Raw genomic sequence first — 10,849 nt, forward strand, 5'->3', positions numbered from 1 at the left:
ATTCTGGACATGGTATATAGCCATCATGACTAGTGGCCATGACACTTTTCAGTTTTCAATAATATTCATACAGGTAGTCCTGTACTTGTGTGTATTGGCTTTTTTACTTATTTCTAGTTACATTGCTATATTTGAATGGAAGAGTATTAGTGCTGTTCAAAAACCTGCTTCAGTGGCATCACACTGAGCATCTTAAAAACAAATTATTATGCGCTTTATAATCAAGTTGCTTTAAAAGACAACTGGGTTTTGCAGTGCTTTCCCTCTCCAGTTTATGTGGATATTGTAGCTGTGATACTTTATCTGCTCTGACCTGTTTTGTTTTGTGTTTTGGATATGGACAACAGTCTTGGACACCTCTTTAGTTTGAAATTGTGTTTATTTTCTGTATATCACCATATATTGGGCATTCAAAATTTGGCTTCCTCAGGAATGATTTCCTTTTTGAAGTTGATGAATTATTTTCTAAAGTGTAGAAAATCAGTCAAAATAGCTGTAGGAAACATTTTGTAAAAAGGAAAAATTACCCTTAAATGTTTACTTTTCAGTTTGCTTTGCCTGCTGTATCAAACCATTTTAAAAAGAAACTTTTAAAATGAATTTACTTTTCAGTTATTATCTGATCTCTTTGCTATGCCACCACACAATGCTTTGGATATGTTTTAGTACTAGGACAGCATGACGTTGCATTGCAAAAAGGATGGGGCTGCTGCCAGACAGGTATCTGAACGTTTGGGATTTCAGGCACCTTAAAACATGAATGCTTAAAAATCAAGATTGCACACCCAATCTGTGTGGCTTTTAAAGAATAAGCTTACCGTAAACAGTGGCCAGAATCTGAATAGGCTAGCAAACCCAGTAACTCCAAAATGCTGAGAGAGCAAGAGAGTGCAGGATAACTTTCTGACTTTGGGCTCGGGTTACAAAACACAGTCTTGGGTTTTGGCTGTTTGTAGGCTGCCACTGTTAAACTCAATACAGTGAATGGGAAACTTCAACCAACCACCTGCATACCCCTTGTAACTTCTTGATTGTTCTGGGAAGTAATTGAGATCCCTTTTCTTGTTAACATAGAACCAGCTTTAGGTGTACAAAGGCTGAAGCTGCTGGTCCCATATGGGGAGGCTCCCTCCCCCCTTCGTGATCCTGTTCAGTCTTACTTGTTTCAGATTTTTGGCCCAAGGTTTGTTGGATAGTGGCGATTTGCTAATTCAGATAACACAATGATAACAGTTATTGAGATGCAAACACCTAGGGGCAAGTATTTGAACTTTGTGTGCTTAAAGCTGTTACATGTGGATAGTCTACATTCTAAGTAACTGAAATAAGAAAAGCATTAAACAATTATTAATGGATGGTGTTCCATCTGTCTTTCTGTCCGCAGGACTGTATTTCTCCAGCTGTTTATGCCCCCACCTCCAAAAGGGACAGCACAATAGACAGTTGTTGTGAAGGGCTTATCCAGAGAAATGTGCTATGACAGGTGTTAGTCCCTTTCCATCTCTTCCTTACCCAAATGTCAAGAGAAAAAGAATGCCCACAGCCACTCATGACTGTTTGTCTTCTTAAGATTTAAAGGCTAGAAAACAACACAGTTGCCATATGTTCTATGTTTCACCAGCTTGTGGCAATATTAGCAATCTCTGCTTGCCCCAATTTGGGTGACAAATACAGATTTCATGGCTGACCATGTTTTCTAATTGAATGCCCAGTATCTAGCCATGCTATCATATGGGTAAACACTACTATTTTCAAGCTTTTCTGTTTATTCTGACTCTCAGTTACACATCTGATTATCAGTTGTTCTTTATTTTTTAGAATAACCCTTAGTGCCTAAAAGGGTTCTAAACTACCCAACTGTTGGCTGTGTTTTCCAGATTAGTTTCTTTAGGATTTGAAAGACACTTAAAAAGGATGTTCACAGGCTTGTTACTATATAAATTTGGTTCATTTTAAAGGATATGTAAAAATCTAATTGTATTATTTTCTGGGTAACCTTCCTCTACAACCAGTTTTCTAGAAAAAGTTGGAAATGGGATATCTGTGGGAAAGGTCACTGGTACTTTGGTTATTTAGCCATATTCGTTAAACATCTATAAATTGTATAGTTCGGATCATGTATAACAAGAAGGTTCGGCGATACTCTTTGTTTAACACCAAGGGGTAAGATGAAACACTTAAAGGGGGTGGTTTTTTTATTTATTTTGTACTGTATAACACTTTGATTAAATGCAGTGTGTGCATTTTGAGACTCTTACTTTGTAAAAGCTATTACAGATTCACCAAGAAAGGAAATTTGTGCTTCCTTCTTGAATGTTAAATTATTTTATTTTGCATTTTATATGAATACAAATTAAAACTGAGCCATCAAACTGCAATAAATCAACAGTAGTGTTTCCATTTTAAACTTTTTGTATTGTAAATAGAACTGTTCAATAAAATATTGTCTGTTATTAAAGATGATTTTTATGGTGTCTGGGATTCTACCTAGGAAATATTTGACAAGTAGATACATCATTGTTTTACAACTACAACATTGCATTTTGTATAGCAGCCTTACAAAGCAAATGATCAAGGCCATCAAGCAAATGATATTGCTAAAGTAAATGCCAAGTGGCAATGGAACAGGTGACAAGGTTGAAACATTGCAGTTAAGCTGGCTTTTCTTTGTTGATCAGAGTTTGGCCAGGTTTGAAAACTCCCTTTGCGATAGACTCAGAAGCATGGAAAAATATTAAAGTGACAGGGTATGCAAATAGTTAACCTTTTTATATTCTATGATTCCCGTTTAAATATTTACCTATAGAACCACCCATGTTTGTGATGGCTGCTTTTCTGCCACTACCAACATCTTTGCAGATCAGCTAAGGTTTCTGACTCCCAAATATTTAACAACAGTAGCAAAAATGACAGTTAACCAGGTGTGGGTGGACTTTAGTGCGATTTCAGTTCAGGTAAAGACAAGTGCCCCTGAGACATTCTCTTTTGATTGTTATCTGCGTTTTTTCCACCTTGCTCTGGGTGGGAGATTTGGGGGTCCTAGTAAAAAAAAAAGTAGACCCAGCAATCCTGAAGCCTGTCAACCCCCGCTTTGTACTACCGAAGTGGCACCATCTAGGCACAAAAGGGAGAGGTTTTCGTAGCTTTGGAGGAGTCCAATCCTTTTTAAGAAATACGGGATACTCTTGGGGAAACAAAAAGAAAAAGAAAGCCCAGTGAGGCCTGAGTGTATTACGGGGGGGCGGGGAGGGATGAATGAAGTATCTTAGAAAAAGGCATGGCTGGAACCCTAATGCTGCCACATACTGAGTTATTTTGGGGCGGGTTATGTTTAGGGAAGTTTTTTTATGTGTTATGTTTTTAATATTCCGTTGGCAGCCGCCCAGAGTGGCTGGGGAAATAATTATTATTGTGTGTTTTGGTGGCCGCACTAGCAATGGGCCTAGAGAGCAGCCTTTTCCCTCAGCGCCCTTTCGTTGCGTATCACAGCAGACAGGCGGCAGCACTCTCTTCCAACGGCCAAAACTTGGCTAAGGTACGCTTGGGGAGATCCCCCTTATTAGATGAGGCCTCAGAAGACAACGGAACCAATGCGGCCCCCTCCGCGTTCCAAGCCGAACCCTTTCAGGCCGCGCTCTCGTCGCGCGAAGTGTCGAGGAGGCGGGGCCGGAGGCTGTTCGGAGCAACACCCGAGCGGCGGAATCACGTTGTCCCTTGAGCCTGTCGGTTGTCAAGGTTTCCTGTGGCGGGGGGGGGGGGGGGGAGAGGGGGCGCTGGCGGCTTCTGTGTGGGCGCGGGAGGTGGGGGGCCTCTGCCTGCGCTCCTCACCTCGCGCCACCAAGAGGCGACGCCGCCGCCGCCGCCGGCCGCCACCACCACCATGGCTTCGGCCTGGGCGGGGTTGACTGAGCGCGAGCGGGACGGCTGCCGGGAGCTCCTGGATTTTCTCCACACGGACGACCTGCTGTCGCTGACGGACACGGTGACTAACCGCCTTGTGCAGCCGGACGACCGCCAAGGTATTTGGGGGGGGGGGGACGGGACGCGGAAGGGGCCTGCGGAGTTAAGGGGGGGTAGGTGGGAGTAGAAGTGGAGCTTTGTGGGTCTCACTCCGGAGTGGACTCGTGTCTTCTAGCTTAGTAAATGCAGAGAGACTGGCGAGAGATGGGCGAAAGCGGGGCGGGGACCTGTCAAGGGAAAATGCGGGTTTTGTGTAAACAAACAATAACAATAATCGCTTTTTCGAACATAAGCGCCTATAGAGGGCCTAGAGGGGAAATGTTCGAACCGAATGGGAAAAAAACAATAATACTGCGTAATTTTGGTATTTCTAAGAGACGTGCGTGGGGAGAGATGAGGGCAACAATGAAAAGATAGGGTTAGTATTATGGTGTTTGTTTTTAAGCTACTTTATTTCTCTCCACACACACACACACACACACCCTCCTAACTTTCAGTTTTGTTTTTGTTTTTTTAAAAAAAAACAAAAAAACACCGCCAGCGATTTGAAAACAAGTGCAGATATTTGTATGCTGTTTTGCCACAGTAGGTCTTCGGGTTGTAGGAACAAAACTGATATTCTGCTCCAAGTGTGACTTGACTCTTTGGCTCATAGAACTGCAGAGAAAACAGCAGGCAGAGTTCAGTTAGCAAGTCTTCAGGAGCTGTGTTGTCGTTGTGCACTGTTTTAAGGGGGCATACAGTAGTTGCAAAAGTATGTATTTGGAAGGGCGAATCCTTAAACTTCATTAACTGAAATCCGTATTTTTTTAAAATCCTTAACAAATCCATCTGAAGATTCTAGCTGCCAGGAACAGCCCCGTCTGCCCTCTTGTCTTGCCCTTTGTCACCTGTCCTGCTTCCAGATCTGATTGAAGAGGTTGATATTTGTAAGCCATTCTGGGAGCCTTTTCCACTAACATTTAGTGGGTGTTAGAAATAAATTTGACCAGAAAATATATCCAGACAAAAATGTATGATGTCATGTTAGCTATAATTTTTTGTTTTATTTTGTTAACATAGGGATTTTAATGATCTTCTGACAGCATATGTTTCTTAAAGACTATTTGCCAATTAAATATGATACTGACATGTTAAATTCATGTGTCTTTGATGAGACCAAAATAAAGAAGTACTTTATATTGCTAATACACCTTTAAAATAGCTTGCAGTTTGGGTCTTTTACTATTATTTTAACTGTGTCCAGATATAAGAGAGCCATTATGAGAAAATTGCTTTGTGTTGTTTCCTATTGTTACTTGGCTGATGATTTCATACAGCTGCATGAGTAATAGTGTCGTATGATAAAAGGTAATGCTTATTTGTAGGTAGATAGAAGTTGAAGTATGTGGTTACTGTGTGGAGTTAGTAGTGTTCATGGCTTCTGCAGCCGCAGAGGTGGGACACTGAAAAAAAATTAGGGGAGCTTCTAAAGTTTTCGAAGCCTGTTCTTGCCATTGAGAAGGAGGCATTAGTGACTCTATGTCATGGGTCAAGAGGCAGCTTCCATTCTGCTTGGTTCACTTCTGACCGCCAGGACAGTGGCAGCTCTGCCTCTCCAATCCTCGAGTGGTATTGAACACTAGTCCTACTCACAGTAGATCCATTGAAGTTATTGGACATTAATTTCAGTGGGTCAACCCTGAGTAAGAATTGGTGGGATACAACCCATTGTTTGCAACTAAAAGAAAGTGTATTCAGCTGATCTGCCCTTGCCTCTGCCGTCCCTGTCTGAATTTAGATTGTACTGTATGTGGATTCTTGGCGTCGGGGCTTCTTTGTGTTGCTGCCTATTGTTACATAACCAATATTTTCATACAGCTGCACATCTACCACATAACACAAATGCCTCAACTAATACAAATGCCATGTAAACGTGCAGTCGCAGTACTATAAAAAGGAGAATGCCCCACAGGAAAGGTGCGGAAGGGAGAGATATCTTCGCGGCCAACTGGAGAGGCAGTGTCTTTCCCACAGGGCAATCTCAGCTTGCTTGCCTCCTCCCACTCTGCCCACCCTATGGCAGAGGCTGCGTGGGGGAAGCTGCATGCGATCTGTTTTTTCTGTGCAGCGTCTTCACGCAGCTCCATTTGTGTGCGGGTGGCACAACATTACACAGGAGGAGCGCAAGGCACGATGTTTCACTGATGTTAAAGGCTCAGAAGGGGGATATTACTTCAATCGCCACACTCCTCCTGTGTAATGTTGTGCCGCCCGCGCACAAATGGAGTCGCGCAAAGACACCACATGGCAAAAACGGACTGCCTACAGCCTCCCTCCCAGCTGTAGGGTGGGCAGAGTGGGAGGAGGCAAGCAGAATACTGTATGGAGGCTCCAAGGGAAAGGCGAAAAGTGCTAAAAGTACTGTATTTTTCTGTGTATATTCCTAGTAAATAACTATAGGGGGGGAAATAACTTGTTGCAAATATTTATCCTTGTAGTTGAAGGCAGACTAAATTACAATAAGGATTATTCTGTTTTGATTGGTGAATAATTCTTGATTGAAACATGCATTTCCAATTGATTTCTTATTGGCTGTGAATGGCACACTAAAGGGTTGTCGCTATGTAGCAGAGCAGCTGCTTTGCATGCAGAAGATCCCAGGTTCAGGCCCTAGCGTCTCCAGGTGGGATAGGGAATGACCCAGTCTGAAACCCTGGAGAGCTGCTGCTGCTGTTCAGTGTAAATAATACTGAGCAAGATGGACCAATGACCTGACCCAATATAAGGCAACTAGCTTGCTATGACACATGGAACTTGTTTTCTTGCCAACCAACATGTGACTTAATTACATTGGGCCATGAACCTGTGTGGAAAAATATGTTCTGAATAGCAGTTGCCACTGAAGACAGACTGATAATTACTCAAGAAAGCAAAATCAACAATATTTAGGCCTCTGTCTTGAGAGAGAACCTTGCTGCCTTTTACCCATCAGGGTAATGTTTCTTTGGCTTGGGAGAAGGAAATGAGGGAAGGAACACCAGTGGCAAAATTTGGCATGTTTGAGAGACATAATAGCTCAAAAGCACCTTTTAACTTCTCAGGTGATTAACACCAACATTCAAGTTCCAGCTTTCTTTTGCAGAATGATAATTGGATTCTAGCAACACCCCTGTTTCTGATTTTATTTTCAGAAGCCATAAATGCCATTGTATTGTACAGTCAAAGTGCAGAAGAGCTGCTGAAGAGAAAGAAGGTCTTTCGAGAGGTAATCTTCAAGTATTTGGCAGCAAAAGGAGTCATAGTGCCACCTTCTTCTGAAAAGCACCAACTTGTTGACCGTGCAAAGGAGTACTGGTGTGAACAGCTAAAAGATAATGGCTCGGAGGAAATCTATACTAAGCCTGATGTACAGGTGAGGTTTTTGTACCTGTTTTAGAAATTCAAAGCATTCCTTTTGGAAATTAGTTGCTTGTTCATGCTTTAATATGTTGTTCACATTTTTCTGCTGTGGAGTAGCAGGGGGCATATTCTTTCTATTAGAAGTGTGTCATGTGACAGCGTTTTTGTGCAACATAAGCATTGGACCTTCCTGTCTGTCCCTCACATGCTTTGAAGATAGTAGAATAATAGGTGTCTAAATAAGAGAGGCTTCTGTAAGTGATTCCTACAGAAAGTATGCCGATTTTGGAAGCCATATTCAGCACAACACTGCTTTAGAGCAGAGATGGGGAACCTGTGACCATCTAGATGTTTGAGTCAAACCCCTTTCATTCTCTGCAAGCTTCTACACATTTTTCAGGTGACACAACCAGAACCATAAACAGTATTCCAAATGCACTCATGCCATAGATTTGCATCATGGTATTATTATATCAGCAGTTTTATTTTCAGTTCCTTCCTAATGATCCTTAGCGTGGAATTTGATAAGAATTTGCCTTTCTCACAGCTGCTGCACACTGGGTCAGCATCTTCATTGAGCTACCCAGAACTACCGACAGCTTTTGTTCCTGGGTAGTCACTTGCCAGTTCAGGCCCCATGAGTGTACATGTGAAATTAAGATCCATCCATTTTCACTTGCTTACATTGATTTGTATTTGCCATTTTCCTGCTCATTCACTCAGTTTGGAGAGTACTATGTGTATATCTGATTTCCCCCTACTTCTTTTGCTGCTTGGAACATGGGGGAGGAGAGGAAGTGAAAGTCCTATTGTGTGAAATCCACTTGCTCAGCATTTCATACAACCCATGACTAATGAAAGGTTCCTGTTTGCACAAAACAGAAATCTACAGAGGTTTTTTCTGCCTAATAAAGTGGATCCAAGTAAGCTGTCTATTCCACACATCTTTAGACAGCCCCTTCATTTGGTATGCACAGTTCTAAACATTTTCAAAGCAGAAATTATGGCTGTGTTAATTGTTGCATTCCATGTTAGTTATAGTCATAGGGTCCATTTCAACTTTGCTGAACAGTACCATGTGGAAAGGAATCAGTACATTTTGTTACTGCTTAAAAATAAAAGTCCCTACTTTGTTTTTCAGAAACCTGAAGAGGGAGGGAAGGAAGGAGGAGACAAGCAAGATCACAGCAAAGATTGCCACAGTCTGGGAGAGGAGTTTTGCCAGTGGTTCTTTGGAATTCTGAACTCTCAGAACCCGTTGGTTGGAGAACCACATGATGAATGGGGACCACAACATTTTTGGGATGATGTAATCCTAAAGTTTTGCTATAACACTTCAGAACAAAACATGGAAGAGTACTTGGGTGCAGAATTGGTTAGCCTTCGTTTACTGTCATTGGTGAAAGAAGAATACCTCTTCCTGAACCCGAACTTAGACGCTGGTGGCATGAAGTGGACAGTTTCACGACATGGGTTAGTTGTGGTGGCAGTAGCAGGCACAGTTCATAGAAATACTTCTTGCTTGGGCATCTTTGAACAAATCTTTGGACTCATCCGCTGCCCCTTTAGGGAGAATACGTGGAAAATCAAGTTTGTGAACCTAAAGATTGTTGGTCAGAATGCCCTGGAACCTGGGACCCACTTAGAAAGGCCTTGCATAAAATATGAGCAGGAAGAACTCCAGGAATTCTATGTTTCCAATGATCTTTCCTTGGTTGAGTCTCAAAAATCCTGAGCATTCTGTGTGCAGAATGAAGTAGAACAGTTTGTGGGCCCAGAAAATACAACACATGAGCATACTTGAGCATTCAAGTAAGTTGTTTGCTTCTGTTTCTTGAGTTAGACTTTCTGGTTGGATGACAAGCCAAAGTACTGCCTAAACAACTAGTGACAATTGGGTTGACAACTAGTGCTAGTTGGGCTGATTCAGGTTCCCTAAAGTTACAGTCTGGCACATGATTTGCCCACCTTGAAGAGAAAGGGGGAATGGTGAGCAGATGCTTACGTTCTTTCCCTCCTACTACTCCTCTCTCTCCTGCCCTCGCTTTCCCCCACTGTGAGACATGGGGAAGTACCGTAAGCAGAAAGAAGCAAGCACAAATGAGAAGGATGCAGAACGGGGGGAAACGCATCATCATCTTGTCTGCCTGTGGCTTCCTCACCTCCTTGGCGTAGCGGGGGGCGGTAAGGGATATGTGTGGATCAAGACCACCATATTGCCAAAGATTACTTAACAGACACTGGATCTGTGAAGGTGTCTTATCTTAGAGTAGTTCTTCCACATTAAAGAAGCCCCAACAATGAGAGCCAACGCTAGTTAGTTGGAAAATTATATCTCTCGGGTTCTTTTTTTAAATTTGCACTTGTCACTTAATATTTTTCGTGTAAAAGAAACAAAGTTAGAATTAAAGCTGCTGTTGATCTCAATGCAATTACTATTTACTAGGTATATAAAAAAGGTTAATTAAAGAAATGTTCATAAGAATTTCACGTATTCTGAATCTCAGGGTTGTATAGCGCAATGTATTCAATTAATTAATTTGCAGACATTTATGACTTGATTAAGCTGGACACAATTTAGGAACTGTATAGTACAACATATACTTAGTCTTACATCTAAAATTATAGCTACAGTGTTTAAGAAATTTCCATTAATAAGCCTTAAAAGCAGACTAATTTCACTTTTCTATAATTGTTTAAATCTATCCCACTTCACAATTCATTGTGCCTGATTCTTTGTATGGCATCATAGATACTAAGGATGTGCAGCTATAAAATTCAGAAAATGTGGTTCTGATTTGGGTCAATTATATTAAACTACTTTTTCTCTCATTCATTCATATTTTTTTTTATCCAGTACAGGCTCCAGTCCTGAAACTTAACTGAATGATATCCAACATTAGCCATACGCAGAACAGACGCATTGAAATCAGTGGACTTAAGTGGTTCTGCTCTGAGTATGTCTGAGATTAGTTGAAATTTTTATGGAAAATTATTGGGGGTTACAATTCTGAGTTTCAATTTTGCAATGCACCTTTAATACTTGAATTCTTGTTAAAATGTACTATTTTATATATATAAAAAAGAATGAATGGCAGCATCTGAAAATCCTAAAGTTCTTGAAATCTTCAGGACTATTTTTGAAATTACTGTACACACCAAAGACATTTTTGTATTACTTTGCCTTTTGCAAAAAGGTGGAGGAGCTTCTTTCCAAGGAAATCAAACAACCAAAAAACCTGACAGCTCTCCTGGAAACAGAATGCCACCTGTATGTACAAATATAAAAAACAAATGCAAAATGCTTGCTAAAAAGAACAGACATTTCATTTTCTGAAAATGTTTTGTAAGGTCATTCAGTATGCAGTCTTGTCTTGATATCAGTACAATGCAATCAGCTTCCATTAATGTTTCACTGTAGGTGTGGGGAGCTTTTGTCCCTCCAGATGCTGCTGAAGTACTACTCCAGTCAGCCCTAGCCAGAATGCCCAATGGCCAAGGATGTTGG

General features: G+C 41.4%; 1 protein-coding gene across 1 annotated transcript; it reads left to right on the plus strand.

The window, feature by feature from the left end:
• Positions 1–3,791: 3,791 nt before the first annotated feature.
• Positions 3,792–9,823, plus strand: C4H3orf38 (chromosome 4 C3orf38 homolog). Its single transcript, XM_033146734.1, has 3 exons — positions 3,792–4,019; positions 7,134–7,354; positions 8,483–9,823. The coding sequence occupies exons 1-3, from the start codon at positions 3,881–3,883 to the stop codon at positions 9,074–9,076; spliced, it is 954 nt and encodes a 317-aa protein (XP_033002625.1). The 5' UTR covers positions 3,792–3,880; the 3' UTR covers positions 9,077–9,823.
• Positions 9,824–10,849: the final 1,026 nt, after the last annotated feature.

The sequence above is a fragment of the Lacerta agilis genome, chromosome 4, assembly GCF_009819535.1.
Source record: "Lacerta agilis isolate rLacAgi1 chromosome 4, rLacAgi1.pri, whole genome shotgun sequence".
Lineage (NCBI taxonomy): Eukaryota > Metazoa > Chordata > Lepidosauria > Squamata > Lacertidae > Lacerta > Lacerta agilis.

Coding starts and splice junctions, on each gene's coding strand:
- C4H3orf38 (XM_033146734.1), top strand. CDS start 3,881: ATGGCTTCGGCCTGGGCGGGGTTGACTGAGCGCGAGCGGGACGGCTGC. Junction 4,020..7,133: donor GCAGCCGGACGACCGCCAAG/GTATTTGGGGGG, acceptor TTTTATTTTCAG/AAGCCATAAATGCCATTGTA. Junction 7,355..8,482: donor ATACTAAGCCTGATGTACAG/GTGAGGTTTTTG, acceptor TTTGTTTTTCAG/AAACCTGAAGAGGGAGGGAA.